The sequence below is a fragment of the Bos mutus genome, chromosome 4 (assembly GCF_027580195.1).
Source record: "Bos mutus isolate GX-2022 chromosome 4, NWIPB_WYAK_1.1, whole genome shotgun sequence".
In the NCBI taxonomy this organism is placed as follows: Eukaryota; Metazoa; Chordata; class Mammalia; order Artiodactyla; family Bovidae; genus Bos; species Bos mutus.
This window is the reverse complement of record NC_091620.1, coordinates 20,865,033-20,884,467: the sequence shown is the minus strand read 5'-3', so window position 1 is coordinate 20,884,467 and position 19,435 is coordinate 20,865,033. Positions and strand designations below refer to the sequence as shown.

At 49.0% G+C, this 19,435-nt stretch overlaps 1 protein-coding gene across 1 annotated transcript in view; it reads right to left on the bottom strand.

Annotated features, from left to right (window-relative positions):
* Nucleotides 1–19,435, bottom strand: part of HIPK2 (homeodomain interacting protein kinase 2) — a 199,524-nt gene that overhangs the window by 46,270 nt on the left and 133,819 nt on the right. Inside the window, 7 exon segments of the mRNA XM_070369190.1 lie at nt 145–266; nt 1,351–1,558; nt 4,993–5,155; nt 11,526–11,710; nt 13,703–13,789; nt 15,880–15,999; nt 16,390–16,513. Coding sequence (XP_070225291.1) covers nt 145–266; nt 1,351–1,558; nt 4,993–5,155; nt 11,526–11,710; nt 13,703–13,789; nt 15,880–15,999; nt 16,390–16,513 — 1,009 coding nt within the window.

Sequence of the window (19,435 nt, the reverse complement as noted above, 5' to 3'; positions counted from 1 at the left end):
ATCATTCGGAATATTACTGATATATTCTAATGACTTGAGGCATCTAACTCACTGCCAGGGAGGGAATTATCAGAGATATATCTCTTTTGTGAACAACATTAACATGTGTCGTGGTAATACCAGTGATAATAAAAAAAGAATTACCTGGGCAAGCAGACCTGGTTGGATCTGAAGAGGCTGAGCTCCTGGGGCTTGAGTGACGATGGGAACGGCGTTTTCCATTCGCACAGAGTAGCCAGCATGTTTAGAGGGAGAGGCCTGCAATCCTAGTGCAGACAAGGGGTGAGGGGGAGAAGGGCTGAGTAACTGGCAAGAGCTGGATGAGGAGACCTTCCTAGCCCACTCTGTCAGCCCTCAGCTTCCCTTTGCACTAGTCCCCACCAGACACTGCCTGGTCCTTTGGAAGTCTTCCCTGCCTCAGTTTTAACTTAAAAAAAAGTCTGTGGTTTTTTTTTCTTTGGCCATGCCACATGGCTTGTTGGGATCTTAGTTTGCTAACCAGGGATAGAACCCAGGCCTTCATCAGTGGAGGCGTGGAGTCCTACCCGTTGGACCACCATGGAATTCCCTCTAATTTAAAATTAAAAAAAAAAAAAAAAAAAAACCAAACCAAAAAACAACCTTTTTGAATGTTTTCAAAGATTCAGTCAAATTAAGGAGTCTTTAAAGCCCAAAGTGAAACAGTTATGCTGACAAATTACAGCAGGAAAACAGCTGCTTTTGTCATGAAGACACATCTGACTGGGTCAAAGCCGGGGAGAGAGGGTAAGGCTGCTGAACAGCACTTACTCAAACTCAACCACGCAGACTTACACCAGGGGGTTTTCAGAACCAAATTCTCGAGTTTTCAAGGTAAACTATAACAAGGTACCCGGTCAACTCTCGCTTAGAATTTTCAGAAGAGTGCCGGGGTGCCTGGCCAGAGGTGGGGGGCACTGGCCAGGAAGTATTTTTCAGAGAGGTTTACACTCTTCACAAGAACGGGGACTGGTGCGCTGTCAGAGGCTGGCAGTGTGCTGTCGATAATCCACACAGAGGTTATCCCACGGGAGAGCTGACATCAGCATAACAACGGGAGCGCACACAATGTGCTGATTTATAGACGGTGGCTGAGCCAGGACAAAACCACTGGCAGGTGGTGCGAATAACAGGGAACGGACTTGACGCAGAAGCCTAAGTCCATTGTTTCTAGGTTGGCTGCCGCAGGATGGGGGCCCTCAAGTTCAGGGATGCCAGGGCTCTCGCGGAAAGAAACAAAGAGGGCTTTAGCAGGACAGAAAAGCATGAGGCCAGCACCGCAGAGGCGGTCCTGGTGGAAGCAGGTGGGAGGCTGGGTCCACTCTGCCTTACCTTGGAAGCCGGGTGGACACACGATGAGCGCTTGCTGGAAGGGGTCGGGCCGGGCGCAGATCTGGGCGGCTCCCGTCTGCAGGGGCATGCTCCGCTGGGCCACCGCGGCCATGGATGCCGCTGAGGGCTGGCAGAGTGCAGATTGGTAGTTTAGTATGGAGACCTCGGGATTGGCTAGGGAAAGAGTGGCACTGGTGGAGGTGGGAGCCTAAAGGAATGGTGGGGATTAGACAAAAATAAACACAAATAAAACATGAGGGAGATGGCATGCTGGGAGACATGGATCCAAATCAAATAAATGAACTCAAAGAAGAGCAAACGAATGAACGAAAACCACGAGCCAAGAAAAAAAGCAAAAACGGGGGAGTGGAAATACAGTTGGAAAGTCTTAGGGGAAAGCAGGCACCTGCAGCCCAGGACACAGAATCACCTTCGATGCTTAGATTCAGGCCTGTTCTTAATATTTTCAGGGCCTGTTCCTAATACTTGCAGGGCCTGCAAGTGCACACGGCATGCCTGCCTGTCAAGTCTAAACAGCAGAGTTAAGGACTGGCTGGAAAGAATTATGATCTGCCCTTCCACGCAGACACAAACACTTTCATAACCACCTGGAAGGCTTTGGTTTCAGTCTGAATCTGGATTCCTTGGCTTGGGCCCTGGAATATGGAGCCGAGTGCCTGCCTGCCTTCTCTCCAGGCTCCAGCTCTGTCCCACAACCTGAGGGCCTTTGGGTGCAGGTATTTGGACTTGGTCTCTACTGGGGAGGATGAAACTAGAAGTGGCTCCTCCAGGCCCCGGGTCTCAGATTCCCGGAGCTTGACACGGAAGCACATGCACTCGGGGAGAGCCTGGGCAGCAAGCCCTTCTGCTCAGGTCTAAGGGTAGCACTTTTACAGATGCCCTTAGATGTTCACAGAGCACAGTTACTGCGAAGAAATAACACTACAGAAATAGAGATAGAGGGGGACATGCTGAGGCTGGGGTTACTTGTTGGAATTCGGTGCATTCTTGTGCTGGCATTCAGCAACTAAGCCTAAAGGGCAAGGAGAAGATGCCAGGGGGTTAAGAGAACTTGAGATGGGTTAAGTTAAATGGAGATGGGTTAGACAGACACTGAAGTTATGTCCTCTCTCCTTTCTTTTTCAGAAAGAGATAGCATTTGAGGTTGAACTTGCATGTGAAGCAAGGCCATGGAAGGAAAAGGAATTCTACATTGGGAATTCTCCAGTTTCAGCCCATCTTCGTGCTGATCCTTCAGTAAGATAGGGGGAGTAACCCATGGCTTCAATTTCAACCTTGTTTATGAGATTTTGCTACTAGAGGCTATAAGGACTAAAAAAGTAAAAAGGGAAAGAGCCACAAGCCTATCGGGAAACATATAAAATTAGGACCTTAGGAAAGGTATGCATATATGTCAAATTTGATGAAAAGGATAAAGTCTCATTTTACATGTCTTTTATATTTTATGCTGAATTTCAGTGCAAAGCATAGAATTTGTTTGAAAGTAATCACCACATTAGGTACTGCCCATGTTTAGATTTTAAGATATTATTTTAACAGCCAGCGTCTGTGCAGCATCACACAGTCAGCCTCCAGGCAGTGTGACTGGGAATGCATGTGTGGCACATGTAGGCCAGCATCTCTTATCACTGTTTTTTATTGAAGTGTAGTTGATTTACAATGTTGTGTTATGTATATATATCCTAACAAAAGGAAACTCTAGTGAAAGGAATAAATATACACGATTTTCCTGTTCCTTTCCATCACAGGTTACTAAAAGGCACTAAATACAGCTCCCTGTGCTGCACAGTAGGGCCCTGTTGCTCATTTTATACATAGTCATTTGCATGGGGCCAGCATTTTGTGTTGTTACCAACGGCATGACTTGTGTTTCCTTTCTGCTCTCTCTGCAGCCTCACCTCTCCTGGAGGCTCCCCTCAGACACACCTCCCACTAGCCACTTGCCCTCTACACACCAGAGTCCACACTCTCCCCTCATCTTCCTGCCTCCTGGCTTCCCTCTTTGGGGCACTGGCAGCAGTCTCCTCCAGGTTCCCACACGGGTGCTCAGTGGCTCCCCCTTCTGGCCAGCCACTGGTCTTGCTGCTCCTTGCTTCCAAATGTCCTGGGAAGGCTCTCCCTCTTTTTAATGACTACTTCCTTCGCTAAGGCCTTCTGTCCTGGTGCCTGGGACCTGTAGGGCCTTGACTAGTGATGTTCTGGTCTCCACTTCTTCTTTTCTAATTCTTCTTGGGCACAGAGGCTAGAACATTCTTTCCAAATGACTACTTTTTGTGTGATACCACCTCTGCTCAAAAGTCTCCGGTTGCTGCCTAATGGGCACTGTGTACGCATCTTAGGCTGGCCCTCCTTCCCATCACAGTTAGGCCCAACTTCCCATCTCAATGTATCTTCTACCCTCCCTGCTCAGGGCAGCAGCCAGACGGCCTGCTCACCGTGCTGGGACTCTGGAGACAGAGAGCAGAATCACAGTGGTTATTCTGTCCAGGAGTTCACCTGACTGGAGGTGGCTGTCTTAGCCTGAGGACTGAGCTAGGCACTGGGTGGGAATGTTTATCACAGGGTACTCCAGGCCTTAGAGAAATGAACTCTTTTGGCTGAGGAGAACGGTAAGGACACCAGTGGCCTCCAGGGGGCAGCAGATTCTAGACGGCCTTTCCTAGAGGGTAGGCAGAAGGGGAGAGGAACAGGCTGGGAAGGAACGCTGGGCCTTAGCAACTAAACGTTCGGGGAATGGCCTGGGAAGCAGGGTCTGTGACTCTTCATGGGAGCAGGGGACCTGTCAAAAGAGTGGATGGCCAGGCAGAATATTCCCGCTGGAACATACATGCTCTGCTATCGAGGGGTGTGGGTGTGTGTGTGCGTACACAGGTGTGTGGTCATCATTAAAGACTGATACTAAGACTGAAGAAGATCTAGGGACACTTTCTTTGGGGAAACTGGTAGGTAGGAATAAAAGTTAAAGTCTCTTAGATACCAGAGGCTGCCTGAGCGAGGCCTTGGAGACTCTTCATGTAGTACATATTTCCTGGGTGTCATCCATATTTCCAGCAGTATATTAGGTGCTAGATTCTGCAAATTTTCTGTAAGAGGTTTGAAAGCTGTGGGTCCCCTTTTAGTTCTCACTGCTGGGATTCTGGTGACAAGACCTGGAAAAGGGCGGGTTTTTTTCTGTGTTGAAAGGAGATCATGTGGACCCGGCAGTGTGGACAAGAGGAGTGGGGGCCTGAGCTGGATGACCGCTAGCATCCATCCCTTCCAGTTCTAGAATTCTCCATCGGGCAGATGTCAGACATGAGAGGATCCCAGCATCTCCTTTACCTTATTCTCACAGCAGGGCAGGGAAGCAGTAGGAGGTACCATCTCAGAAATAACTCTCTTAGTGAGTCATTTCTGGGACCTTTCAAGGGGCTAGGAGTCAATACAAAGAATTCCTGAGGATCTCAAAGGAAAATAATGAAGACAAACACCTTCTTGCAGAGTTGAACGTGACAGTAGAGGGATTTTGTCTGTTGTATATGATATTGGAGTTTTGTTTTCTGACTCAGCTTGGTGGGAAAACAGAATTCCTGACCTTTGCTGTCAGCCCCGTGTCTGCCTTCCGCTCTGCTCCCCACTCACCTGGTTGTGGACAGTGTTCAGCTGGTTGTTGAAGGTCATGGTCAGGTTGGTGGATGTGCTGGGGGCCACGTGCGTGATGAAAGGGGTTTTGCTCTGGTTCACCGTGTCATACATGTTCACCCGACGCTTGCAAATCTCCATGTTCTGGAAACATGATTTGACGCTGTTCATGCACAAGCAGAGACAAAGGTGTCAGGAGAGAGTAACATGGAATTACAGGGGAGAAAATGGAGAGAGAAAAAGAGAGTTAATCTAATAAACGAAAGAACCGAGACACTTCACTTTGGATCTCAAGTTCCTGGATTTCTCAGGCAGTGTCTGCACTTGCAAAAGTTGGTGGTATTTACAGGAATTCCACCCTCCCCTGCCCCTTCCCCCCCACACCTTCTCACTGCCTCCTCCTCATCCTGGGTGGGTAACAGTTCTCCACCAACACAACAGACCTCTTGGCTCTCACTGCATTTCCTCCTGCTGCTGATCTGCTTCCCAATTTCCACAGCTCATTCTTGGCTTTTAAAGTGGTTTCTGGCCCATAAATAAACATGTAAGTTCTCTGATTGGCACTGGTCATCAACGGATGACCTGCCGCCATCTTCCTTGCCCACGCCCTTTCCAGCTAACCCAGGACACCAGCGCCATCTAGGGGTCAGCCAAAGAATAGCCAACCCGGTGTCAGGACCTATTGGCACTCTTGCTCCTCCCTGGATTGTGCAGGGAATGAGCGAAGGGTTCTCATTGGAAAAGACTCTGATGCTGGGAGGGATTGGGGGCGGGAGGAGAAGGGGACGACAGAGGGTGAGATGGCTGGATGGCATCCCTGACTCGATGGACGTGAGTCTGGGTGAACTCCGGGAGTTGGTGATGGACAGGGAGGCCTGGCGTGTTGTGATTCATGGGGTCGCGAAGAGTCGGACACGACTGAGCGACTGAACTGAACTGAACTGAATAGCGGTGAAGCTTACTGACAGCGTGGCGGCTGTTCGCAAGCACTCTTTCACTCAGTCCTACAACCACCACGAGGGGAAGACAGACAACTGTTGCCCCTATTTTGCGAATAAGGATAAAGCAGAGAAGGGATAGGTAATTTGCCAAGATCAAGAGCTGGTTAATGGTAGTCTTCACATAGACACGTGCATTCTCTTTAACTTCCTTCATTCTTCATTTCTTTTCTTATTGTTACCCAGTTACATAAAATTCTCTCCCTCTTTTTCTTCTTCCATTGCATTTTTGAATCAAAACAAAACTCTCAATTATGAAATTCAAGTATAAAAGTGTTGCGGACACCAGCATCAAGGACAAAGAAAGCCATTAGTGGCCTTGACTGGGTGTTTCAAACCCCACCACAGGATTTCCAGTTGTTTGTACATCGCTTCTCACTCACGTCCCCGGCTCCCAGGTGGTGTCCAGGTCAGGAATCTGCCTGCCAACGCCGGCCACGCGGGTTTGATCCCTGGGTCAGGAAGATACCCGGCAGGAGGAAATGGCAACCCACTGCAGTATTCTTGCCTGGAACATTCCATGGACAGAGGAGCCTGGTGGACTATAGTCCACGGGGTCTGAAAGAGTCAGACACAACTGAGCACGTGTGCCACGCCAAGTCTCATTCACTTCTGGGTCATCTTCTAATTAAACTCACTTTTTCCTCAAATGCTAATATTTAGGATAGCAAGATCCCACTGAAATTTCCATTTAAAATACTTATTTTAATTATAAGTAGTGTAGTAACAATAAAATTCTACCATTTTAAGATGACAGCTGCATACTGTACTACGGGTAAGCTAGATTCTGGGCCAGGCAGGTGCTTGCAGGCTATCCCGAAACATCCGCTCCATGAAAGGTCCTCTGAACTGACTTACACGTTTTTTGTGACTTAATCATGACTGACACTGGCCACACAATGCACACGAAGTAAACAATGACTGACTGATGACCCTAGAGAGAAGGAGAACGGATTCCCCGCTGACCAAGAGCTAAAAACACTAATGCTACAATGCCAACACGTTTTGAGCATCGACTCAGTACCAAACCTACAGCTAAGTGCTTGGAGGCTGAAAGAATAAAACAATGGATTTTGTGTTCTTCTGGACTGTATTTAACACATCAATGGTTTTTCGACAATTCAACACAAAGCTTTCAGACTCAGGATTCTGTAACTGAAACGATCGAGTTTTTAGTTTCAGAGGAAAGTACTTTCACACTGGGTTAATGTTGAGAATGGTTTTTAAGGAATTCGAGCACTAGAATCTTGGCATGGAGAAACGAGTGGAGTCTCTTTCATCTGATAATCTAGATGTTGGGGCAGCCCTGGCCCAGCCGCGGGTTTCTTCTGGCCCCAGACTTCTTCATGGTCTGCCCAGCAAATTCTAGGGTTGCTTGGAGATCAGGCCTACTTTGTGCTCAGAGACCCTTCTTTCCTTCCGAGGCCTATTTTCTGAAATCTAAGTTGTCAGTGCTTCCCCTGGTTCCACACCAGGTTCTGAGTTAGGAGCCAGCTGATGCCCATGGTTTCCGTGCTGGGTCTTCACCTACAGTGAAACACCCTGATTTGCTTCCATGCAGAACTAAAAGACAGACGGCACCCTGAGGTCATTCAGCCAAGCCTCAAACTTTATGCATGTGACTGTTCACTGACAGTGCTGGGGGCTTTCCAGGTGGCTCAGTGGTAAAGAATCCACCTGCTGGTGCGGGAGATGCAGTAGATGTGGGTTCGATCCCTGGGTCAGGAAGGTTCCGTGCAGAAGGAAGTGGCAGCCCACTCCAGTATTCTTGCCTGGGAAACTTCTTAGAGGAGCCTGGTGGGTAGCAGTCTATTGAGTCACAAAACAGCTGGACACAGCTGGGCATGCACGAATGTCTCACTGACAGTGCACACGGCTACCAGGAACCCTCTAACGAGCACCCCTCCATCTCCTATCCACAGCTGTTTCTCAGCCATCCCACTTCACTCCTGATGACACGAAGACTGATCTTATGGGGGCCTATGCAGTAAATCACCAAGTCTGCCTTTCCTCTGTGGTTCAGACTGACACCCCTTGACTTACCCCTCCCATACCCAGAAACAGGACAAATCCCGTAATGAGAGCTTGCAAGGGATGGGTCCCAGTTCCTTCTCTGTTCTCGAGTCTGGTTGTTGCAAGCATGCTTCTAAAGTAGAGGCACTATCTGGTTGTTGCAATACAATCTGACTTGCTCAACAGCAGCTAGTAAGGAACAGACCGAAAAGAGAGGAAGCACCACTGGTGATGGGTGCCACACCCTCATTTCTCGTATGCTGCTGAGGGTCAAATCCAGCCTTGAGACTTGACCTGATCTGATTCTGGCTGTGGCGGGGCCCATGGTGACCCATGACTGTCTCGGCTGCAGGCTCTTTCCATGTATCCCTCTCTCTCCTGATGCCACCTGAAACCTGCTGCTCTCTTGAGCACCCTGCTTCTCCCGGCAGACACCCAGGGAGAGGGCTGTTTATTCTTTCATGCCCCAAGTGCCTCAGAGGTTGAAGTGATCTCTCTCCTGACTCTGTTTATAGGCTGAACCGTGCCCCTCAGATTCACATGTTATAGTTCTAACCCCCCAGTACTTAAGAATGGGACTGAATTTGGAGATAGGATCTTTAAAGGTGAAATGAGGTCATTAGGGCGGGCCCTGATCCAATTCCTTAGAAGGAGGAAGAAATCAGGACACAGACAGCGTAAGAGGAAGACCACAGGAAGACTCGGGCAGAAGCCGAGGAAAGAGGCCACAGAAAAAGCCAACTCTGCCGGACACCTAGATCGTGGGCTTCTAGAATAAGAAAATGAGTGTCTGCTGTTCATGACACTCGACCACTTGGTGGTGCTTTGTGATGGCACCTCCTCAAACTAATCCTCCCTTCTCTTCTCTCCCCCTCAGTCACCGAGGCCGGGCCACTTGCTCAGTCCTGCCCATCTGGGAGACTTCGAAAAGTGAAAAAGTGGAAGTGTTAGTTGCTCAGTTGTGTTCGACTCTTTGTGACCCCATGGGCTGTAGCCCGCCAGGCTTCTCTGTCCACAGAATTCTCCAGGCAAGAATACTGGGAGTGGGTTGCCATTCCCTTCTCCAGGGGATCTTCCCGACCCAGGGATCGAACCTGAGTTGCTTGCCTTGCGGGCAGATTCTTTACTGTCTGAGCCAACAGGGAAGCCCTTCGGAGTCACCCTGATTCCTGGTCAGACTCCCTGGCTCCTTAGTTCCTTCTCATCTCCAGGGACCTGTTGTCAATTCCAGCCACCCCATTCCTTGGACCGTCAAGCCTGAAACCGTGCCATTTCCACAACCACAAATTCAAGCATCCCACCTCCTGGGCACACTTTCCACCCATCTGGCTAGTTCAACTATGACTATACTAAGCGTTCTCTGAGCTGATCAGACCACTCAGTCTCTTTGGACCCCTCCCAGCTTCACTTCCTTTTTCTTTTAGCTAAGCCTCGCATAGCCATGACTTTGGATTACAGTCTCTTCACTGCCAACATCATAAATCTGTGTCAATCTTTTTCTCTTAGCAGCGCAGCCAAACTCCAACCTGGAAGGACTCTGTTGATTGTACGCCTTCACCTGAGGAGTTCATGTACACCCCGGGCTTTTCAAATCCAACCCCCACACTCAGCGATTCTGCTCTGTTTCTCTGTTCAATTGTCTCTGCTACCTTCCGCTACCTAAGCTTTCCTACCCTCCTTTAACCACCAATACCCTGTTTTCAACAGGGAGGGGAAGCTGGTGGAAGAAGCCCTCAACTCTGCTCCACTGCACCAGGCACTTGCAACAGCCATGCGCTCTCCTCTGCCCGCCCTCTGTGATGTTGCCTATTCCTCCACCTGCCCTCCGAATCCTGGTCCTTCCCACTACCTCGAGAAACATCTTCTGAGCATCCTTTATCTTTAATCTCTTACTTACTACCAGGCACTTCCCATCAGCCTCTTAAGATGCTCAAGTCTCTTTCATATGAAAAGAAACCCCCTCCTTGGGTCTTCCTGAGTCACCCTTCTATTTCTTCCCCCCACCTTTCACAGCCTTCCTTCCTGAAAGGGTACCATCTATTTCTTCATCTCTCACTCAATCTTTCAACCTGCTAAACTGGTTTCTGCTTCTACCATCCACAGAAACAGCTCTCCATAAGTTACCAGCAACCTCCAAGTTGCCAGATCTGATGGGCATTTTTTCCAAGCTTATTTGACTTGATCGAGCGACAGCAGACCGATCTTTGTTTAACACAACTCCAATCAGCCATTCCCTGGCCATCAATCCTTTAATGACTTCCCATTACTCTTAGGAGAAAGAGCGAAATCCATAACACGGAAGCCTTGCCACTGGCTTATCCTGAGGCCTCATCTCTCCCTGTCCCCAGGTGCTTGATCTTGCCCGTGCTGGGGTCTCCACCTGGGAAGGCCCCTTCCACTCTCACTGGCCTTTCCACCAAGCAGCTCCCTCTCCTTGGGCGGTCACATCTGTGGGTCATCCCCGCCCTGCCTCCAGCAAGGTCCTCGTGTTACATGCTCTGCTTGCCCTTTGTATCCCCTGAGAACAGCCTGGTTATTTGGGGATCTTTGGTTTAGTGCCTTCCTCTCTCCTATAGGGGCTTCCCTGGTGGCTCAGCTGGTAAAAAATCCACGGGCAATGCGGGAGACCCCAGTTTGATTCCTGGGTTGGGAAGATCCCCTGGAGAAGGGATAGGCTAGCCACTCCAGTATGCCTGGGCTTCCCTAGTGGCTCATCTGGTAAAGAATCCACCTGCTACGCGGGAGACCTGGGTTTGATCCCTGGGTTGGGAAGGTCCCCTGGAGAAGAGAATGGGTACCCACTCTAGTATTCTGGCCTGGAGAGTTCCATGGACTATAATAGTCCATGGAGTCACAGAGTCAGACACGACTAAGCAACTTTCACTTTCTCTCCTATAGACTCTAAACTCCAGTGGGCAGGGTACCCATCTGCTCTGCTCCCCACTGCCTCCAGCTCCCGGCCCAGCCCAGTGAATGAATGAATGAATGAATGAACAAACCAATAATCCACGCATGACCTCTGGCTTGTACATGGCTCTGCACCACAGATGCTGCCATTCTGAGCACCTCCCTTCATGCAGACACCCCAGGTCTGGTCCACCCGGCCTCATGCCCTCTCATGCCCCACTGTTCCCTCTTTTTGGTGTTAAGAAAACTTCAGCCCAGGATCCCAGTGTGGCTGCCGACTATTTTTATCAATACTGCTTTAGTGGAACACAGCCTCCCTTGTTGGTTTCTGTAATGTCTACAGCTGCTTTCAACTCTAATGGCAGAGCTGAGTCGTCGTGACAGAGACCATACGGCTACAAAGCCTGAATTTTTTTAGGGGGGAGCCTCGAGGCCTGTGGGATCTTGGTTCCCTGACCAGGGATCAAACCTGCGCTCCTTGCATTGAAAGGAGCCCAGAGTCTTGAACACTGGACCCACCAGGGAAGTCCCTACAAAGCCTGAAACATGCACTACCTGGGGCTTTAAAAAAGAGTCTGCTGACCCCTGGGATAAAGCATCCACCAGGACACCTACTGTGTGCTGTGGGGAAAGTCGAGTAAGTGCGTCATGGTGACGAAGGGGTGGTTCAGGGTCTCGATTGGAGTGATTCTCTTATCGGCGTCTATGGTCAGCATCTTCTTCAGCAGGTCGATGAACTCCCGCCGGTCCGCCTTCTCCACCAACATGTCACTCCCTTCCAAATCTGTGGTCATGTTCACCTGCAAGCAAGTGGGGACAAGTTACCAAGATTCCGCTGGGCCTCCCTGGCCCCATCCCTCTTATTCTGTGCTCTGCAGCTCCATCCTAATCTCTTGGGCACCCCTTCACAACCCCCAGAAGGCTGTGTCTGCCCTGTGGGGGGTGCTACCACGGGTCATCACTGCCCGCAGGTCATAGCTGTTCTCTCTGCAGGAGAGGCTGGTGGGGGCTGCTCAGGGAAGAGAGAGACCCCTGTGGGCACCTGCACACATATGAGTGTGCGGGCGCAGCTGGCTCTGCTTTCATCAGTTAGGTTGAAATGCACCTTGCATCATTGAAAAGAACCATAAGATGAAAAGAATTCTGGAGACTGAGCTTATGACAATGTGAATGTACTGAATGGTATACTTAGAGTTGTACCATTTTAGGCTACACATATTTTCCCATGGTTAAAAAACAATAATTACAACCAAGCAGTGAAAAATAAGATGCAAAAAAGGTTTAGCTCTTTAACCTTACAAGAGAGGTATTGGGGCCTGCTTCCTATACCTACAGCAGGTCAGTCTTCTTGCAGCTCCTGAGCCAGGGTCTGAGTTATTTGAATCCCAGGGTTCACTGGGACCATCTCTGGCAAAGGCAGGCAGGATATCTGAACACAAGATTTTTCTTCCAAGAGCAAGTCTATATGGTGTGTGTGTGTGCTCAGTCGTTCAGTCGTGTCCAACTCTTTGTGACCCTGTGGACTGTAGCCCACCAGGCTCCTCTGTCCGTGGGATTTCCCAGGAAGAATACTGGAGCAGGTTTCCATTTCCTTCTCCAGGGGCTCTTCCTGACCCAGAAATCGAACTCGTGTCTCCTACATCAGCAGGCAGATTCTTTACCACTGTACTGCCTGGGAAACCTATACTAGGATGACCTTTAAAAGCCTTGTTTTGTGGTGCTTTCTTTTCCGCCTCCCTCCCAAGACATGTACTGGAAAGCAATTTCAGTTTTCTCAGAAAATCAAAGCTTCTAATCAACTGACAAGTATACTTTACTTGGAGTTATGAGTTTTGGTTACGCTTATCTTCAGTAAGAAGTGTGTTAAGTGTTCATTGGTCTGGAGCTGTGTTTCTCATTGCTTTGAAGAAAAACTCACTTTGGGTTGCCCTGATTTTAGACTAGGTCTTATTCTAAAAATAGCTGATGTTCTAGAATTCTCTCTGGACACAAAGGTGACCTGAGAGAGACTGACTGCATTGGGTTGAGTGCTCACAGAAGATGGATGTCCTGGTCCCTGGTACCCGGGAATGGGACCTAATTTGGAAACAGAGTCTCAGCAGATGTACCCAAGTTAAAGTCACAATGAAGTAGGGTGGGCCATACAGCCAATGACTGGTGTCTTTGTAAGAGAAAGAAGGGAGATTTTGGACCCAGAGAAAAGAGGGAACATAGAGAACACAGAGAAAAGAAGGCCACATGAAGGAGACAGAGACTGGGGGATGCACATACAAGTCAAGGGAAACTGAGGGTTACTGGGGGCCATCAGAAACTAGAACAGCCTGGGCCAGTTTCTTCCTAGAGCTGGTCTAGAGGGGACATGGCCTGCTGGCACTGTGATCTCAAACTTCCGGCCTCTAGCACTGCAAGAGAATAAACACTGTTGCCTCAAGTCACCAGTTTATGGCCCCTTGATAAGGTGGCACTAGAGAACTCCTCATGGTACTCAAATGAACTAATGGGCTTGAATTCTTCTCATGAAGACATCAGTAAGATTGGCCAGTGCTATTTTACAATTGAGAGACAGTAAACTGAAGCTGTTTTTAAAGAGCTTGTGTAAGGTCTTAAAAATGTTCCACAAACTCAGTGGTATACTTCCCAAGGCTGACATTTCATTGTTTAAGGTCAAAGTCAGCCACCACATTGGAGTCAGGTGGATTTCTACCCCCATCCTCTGTTAATTACTCCTGCAGAAGTGTTGTTGTGTGTGGCCCTGAAAGGGCTAACACTGTATACTCACCCACGGAGCTTACCTGGGCCATGTCATCTAAACAGTTGAAAATGTACTTCCTTGCTTCTTTTGACTTAATCCCCGTCTCTGCTTCATGGTCATCTGGTGTCTGGTCAAGACAGGCAACGGGCCATTGGTAATATGAATTATTTCCTAGTCACTGTGACTCAAACCTGCCAACCTCTGCTTCTCCCCCTGAGGATCTTTTCCCACCTTTCAGAGAGGAGATAGGATTCTTAAAGCGACCTGCCCAGGAATTCCTTCCTCTCCTCCTGCTCCACACTTAGTTCACCCCTCCTCCTTCCTCCCTTCCCATGAACACTGTTGGGGTGCCAGCTCTGAGTCGGGTCTGGGGGGATCCCCAGAAGGCAGTATATGCCACAACCCCGAAAACTACATTCTCCCCTAAGTTTAAGGGATGCGGTTAGGTTTCATATGTGCAAAAGCAGAAGCCTTTTGTCCACACATTTTAAAATTTTAATTTATCAAATTCATATACATAGAACTCTCCCTATGTGTCAGACACTATTTTTTAAAATTATTTATCTATTTAACCGTGTATTTATTTGTGGCTGCATTGGGTCCTCGCTGCATGAGGACTTTCTCCAACTGTGGCCACAGGGGGTTTCTCATTGTGGTGGCTTTTCTTATTGTGGAGCATGGGCTACAGGGCACGTGGGCTTCAGTAGCTGGGAGGCACAGGCTTAGTTGCCCCTCTGCACATGCATCCTTCCTGGAACAGGGATCGAACCTGAGTCCCCAGCATTGGCAGGCGGATTCTCAACCATTGGACTGCAAGGGGAGTCCCCAGGTACTGTTCCAAAGCACGTGAACTCACATAATGCCCTTCACAACCAACTTAGGGAGGCCGATTACCAGCCCATCTTCCAGAGGGACAAACGGGGGCAGAGAGCCTGAGGAGCTTGCCAAGGTCACGTGACTGCTGGCTCTGGAGTCTGTTCGACAGTCCTCTCTGCCTGGGTCCAGGGGACACACGTCTGGTTCCTAAACTGGCCTCAGTCTAGGAAGCCGCTGTTTCCAATGACTATGGGGTTTTGGACTAATTCATGGATCACAGGTAATTGATCCTCCAAGACTCACTCAAGGACAGCACACCTGGAGCTGCTAAGATCCAGGCTTCGATGAGGGAACAGCTGGCCAAGAAGGCCTGAGTCTCCTAACTAAGACACAGAAATGAACCCCGGCCCTGGCCAGCCTCAGCCTCCTCCTGCCAGGACTCTTTTTCACTGGACCTGACCTTGAGCCGCTCACCCTCAACAGCTGCCAAATGCCAGCCTCCCATCAGGAGCCTCAGAGGCCTGCTCAGCTGCCAGATCTCTTTTCTAAATCTTTTGCCATCACTGACCATGCATCATCTCTAATGTATTACAGTTTGGCTGTGGTTTCTGTTAAAAAAATACCCACCCACACTCTTGCAAAAAAAAGGAAACACCTAAAATGAACACAAAACACACTTAAGACGTATATTATTTTCTCCTCCCCAGGAAAAAAAAAAAAACAACATTAATTTTAATTACTAGGCACAGATCAAAGTGAAAGCAAAATATGTTTCCGTTAAAGTCAAACTGCCGGAGTTTACGGTGTGCAGTGAGGCGCTACACCACCTGCCGGCGGGGCCAGCAGACCCCTCCCGGAGCCTTCGTACATTGTGTTGCTGCCTGCAAGGCTCTCTGCATCCTTCAGGGCCTGGCTCAAATGCTCCTCCTCAACCCTCTGCCATAGCAAGAATCAAGGCTCCCTCCTCCAGGCTCCCACATTCTGTTCCTGCCTGAAACAGGGTGCTGGTCATGGGGAGGGGGCAGGGCTTGTCACACAGGTTCAGTCTCCCTCTGCACTGGGAGCTCCTTAAGGGCCAGGGGCCGTTCACTTCTTTCATTTCTCTATCCAGCAGCCAACCAGGCAGGTCATCCAGGTTTACTGGATGAAATTGAGGGAGTTTAGCAATCAGAGCTTGAGGTGCAAAGGCAGTAGGTCAAGCAAAGTGGTGCTTTCTGAACATTCAAAAATCCATCCACCATGTATCAACCACAGTCGCGACCCCGCCATGGCCGAATCAGAGTCAGAGCCAGGACCCATGTGCCTCGGTTAAAGGCTCCCTGCGAATGGGGGTACTTTTCACGGGGACCTTCTTCCCCGAAAGCTGGGTGTTGGTGAGGAACGAGTGGGCGCTCTTCCTACCTTCAGCCTCCACAGAGGATACGGCGAGTCTGTGTCCCGGTTAAAAAACCTAGTTGTCTTTGTCCCCGCGCTTAATAAATATTCTGCTGGCAAACCCTGTGTTTGTGAAATATACCGGATCTGTAAGGAAAGATGGGAATGAGGTCAGGGCTTTTCCTGTCACCATACACGTGGTATACTCACGGCTCTAGCGTCTCAGAGAAAAATGACAATTTTATAGGGAGAGAAAGAAGTAATCAAAGGAAAAGGGAAAAGGAAGAAGAACAAAGAAAGAAAAGCCAGGTGATCTTCAATTGTAAATTTGGATACTGGTACTTGAAGAGAGAACACAGGTAAGATGCTTCAATAAAGGTCGTGGCTAAATTAAAAAAAAAAAGTGATTGAAGGGAAGCAAGGTTTGGGAGACAGTATCATACCTCAGAGCCCCACCCCATGTCAGGTTATGGATGGGGTGCCCATCCAGACAAAGGAAGAGAGCTGGCTGAGAACACCTGTGCTGTCTGGACCCACCTGATCGTACTCTGAAGCTCCTGGATACAGCGGCCAGCCCAGGAACAGCTCTGCGATGACGCAGCCCAAAGACCACATATCAATTGCCTCACAAAATGGTAAACCCAGGATGATCTCAGGGGCCCTGAAAAGGAAGAATGGAAAAAAAAAAGTCATTAGCAATTTGGAAAGGCAGGAAGCTATTTCTGTATGACTTCTAAAAAAAAAAAAAAATCCAGTCTTTCAAATCCAAGCTACTGTTACTCAAGGTCCTGCTGTTCTTGAGCTGGGTTGCAATGATCCCTGCATCCTTTGGCTTGGTCCTCCCATCAGTAGGGAGCCTGGCTGGATGACTGGCTGAGATGCACGGTAGGTCTGAGGTTGTAGAGCAGACCCAGAGGGAACCACAGCTACTGCTTCATTACCATCACACTCCAGCCAGACGAGCTAATCAATGCCTTTCAGATACTCAAGAATTATCTTTTGTAGCTGAAAATCCAGGAAACCAACCTTTAGAGAATGCCCAGGTTTAAAAAATTTTTTTTGCTGAGTGGCATGCAGGATCTTAGTTCCCTGATCAGGGATCAAACCTGCACCCTGAACATTCAGTGGAAGCTCCGAGTCTTAACCACTGGGTTACCAGGGAAGTCCCAAGGATGCCCAGTTTTTACAAAGGAATTCTGAAGTACAGGTATTTTATTTTCAGTCATATATAAAACAAGTTGCCTCCACTCCGAATGGGATTAAATCCAGTATCTGTTTATGCCAACAATCCCTTTTTAGGGGTTTGTATCACACTTTTCCAAGGAAACACTAGTTTTTTTTTTTTTTTTTTCATTACCTTCTAAAGAATTCTCTATTATGACAATTATAGTACCTAGTTCAGGTGTTAATCAGAATTCCATTATAAACCCTTTCCTAACTTTAGAAACTATATTCCTTCACATGATAAACCTGGTTACCTGCTGGAACTTCTAAAGGAAATCACCTAAACTCAAAGAGAAAATTTCACATGTACTTGGTAATCAAAACCAAAGACCACAGAGTAGCTCCGCTTTTCTAGGAATTGGTCATGATTGCTAGGGGTACATTTTGGAGAAAACCACGTTCAGAGCATGAGATATGAACTCAATTTATGATTTTTTTTTTTTTTAAACGTGGCTCAAGGCATTCTGCTGATGCATGGGCCCAACTTCTGTTTTGTCTATCAATGGTCCCCTTGATGAAGTGATCCAGGAAGATGCAACTCCACCTTTTTAGCAGCCTGGAGAGGGAGCCCGGGAGCTGGGAGACTTTTCTCTATCTGGGTTATCTTTGCCCAGCCAGCAGGAGAGGAGGGAGGGAGGGGATGCCAGGAGCACCTCCACTTGTTGGAACTTCGAGCTGAATTTTCCCTGCACAAAGCATCTCCCTGCCTGTTCCTTTAAACTGGCTCTCATTGCTGGTTTTTTTTCTCTACATAATGGTTCTGAAAAAGCAAATATGAACCAAAAGGTCTTGCTATCAAGTCTTTTGATTTTTCAGCTGTAAAAAGGAGTCTCTTCCCTTCCTTGGAGCTGGAGAGGCAGCACTACTGTTGATGCTTCTAGAGCACCAAGACTGTGGTCTGGGTGGCGAGGCCACGGTTGGGTCTCCGTGGGCTTGGAAGGAGGGGATTGCTGCGGAGGGCCGGGGAGCGAGCTGTTACTTAAGGGGTCTCCCCTGTCCCCGTCCCCTCGCTGCTGGGTGTCTTCAGCTCCAGTGTTGCGCCTGGCACTTCGCTCTGTCTTTGGTCTTTGTCTCCTCCCAGCCTAGCTGCTGACGGTTCATGTGGACGTGGGGGATGGCTCTTGCCCTCCGGGACGGATGCCCTGGGGAGGCGTCAGTGCTGGACTGCCCCGGGTCAGGGACCTTCGACCTGGCCTAGGTCACTGTGTCCAGCGGGGCCCCCGCACACCAGGGCTTCCAGAGCCACACATCATTAGGTGGAACTGATGAGACTACCGCAGGTTGCTTCCAGCAATGCCATCTCTTCCGCGGTGGTTTCGGTTTATTTAAAACAAAAACAAAAACAACACATCTTTTTGAAAAGAAGGGCGTATCTCAAAAGAACATGATAGTGAAAACAACATGCTCTTGTTACACATGTGGCAGAACCTGCTTTGCTTTCTGCCCTCTCTCTTCGAGAGTCAGACGTGTCTACCTGCATCCTCTCACGTGGAGACTCGGGCCTCTCCTTGGGGAGGTCCCTGCTCTGGTCTTGAGAAGCCCCTCCTGTGGCAGCTGCTGCTGGCTCAGAATCAGGCATCTCAGCACCTCTGTCTCCCGTTCTTGTGACCTGTCCCTTTGCCCGTTGCAGCCTGGACACTCGGGTCTTAGGAACAGGCTGCTCTGGTTCTGTGTGGCCATCTCTGGACTTGACCATGAGGCTGTCCTTCCTATCAGGTTAATTAACTGGCCCTCATGTCCCAGTACTCTTGCCTGGAGAATTCCAAGGACAGAGGAGCCTGGTGGGCTACAGTCCATGGGATCGCAAAGACTGGGACACGACTGTGTGACTAACTTTCACTTTCACTTTTTCATGCCCTTAAGCAGACTGCTGGGAACCCCTGGAAACCCATTTCTCAGATTCTGTTCCCTGATGATCTGCCCAGCAGAATCCAACAGGTAAGACTGTCATGCAAAGGGCATGCCAGTGATGTTCTTGGGCGAGAAACAGCAGACTCACGTTACAGGTATGGGATCTGTGAAAATCATTTAGTTGGGGACTTCCCTGGTGGTCCAGTGGTTAAGACGCCGAGGTCCTTATACAGGGGGCTCAGGTTCGATCCCTGGTTGAGGAAGTAATATCCCACATGCTGCAACTAAGAGTTCTCATGCCTCAACTAAGACCCAGCACAGCCAGATAAATAGTAAGTAAATATTTAAAAAAATGGTTTAGCCCATCAGAAAACGGAATGACAGCAATTCCTGGCGTCGCGATATATACGGCAGAGGATTTCTTTTGCTGTGATCCTAGTGAGCAAATGCATGGGCATCAGGCAGGGCAGCTGGGAGACAAAAGAAACAGAAGGTGCAGCCCTGTCCC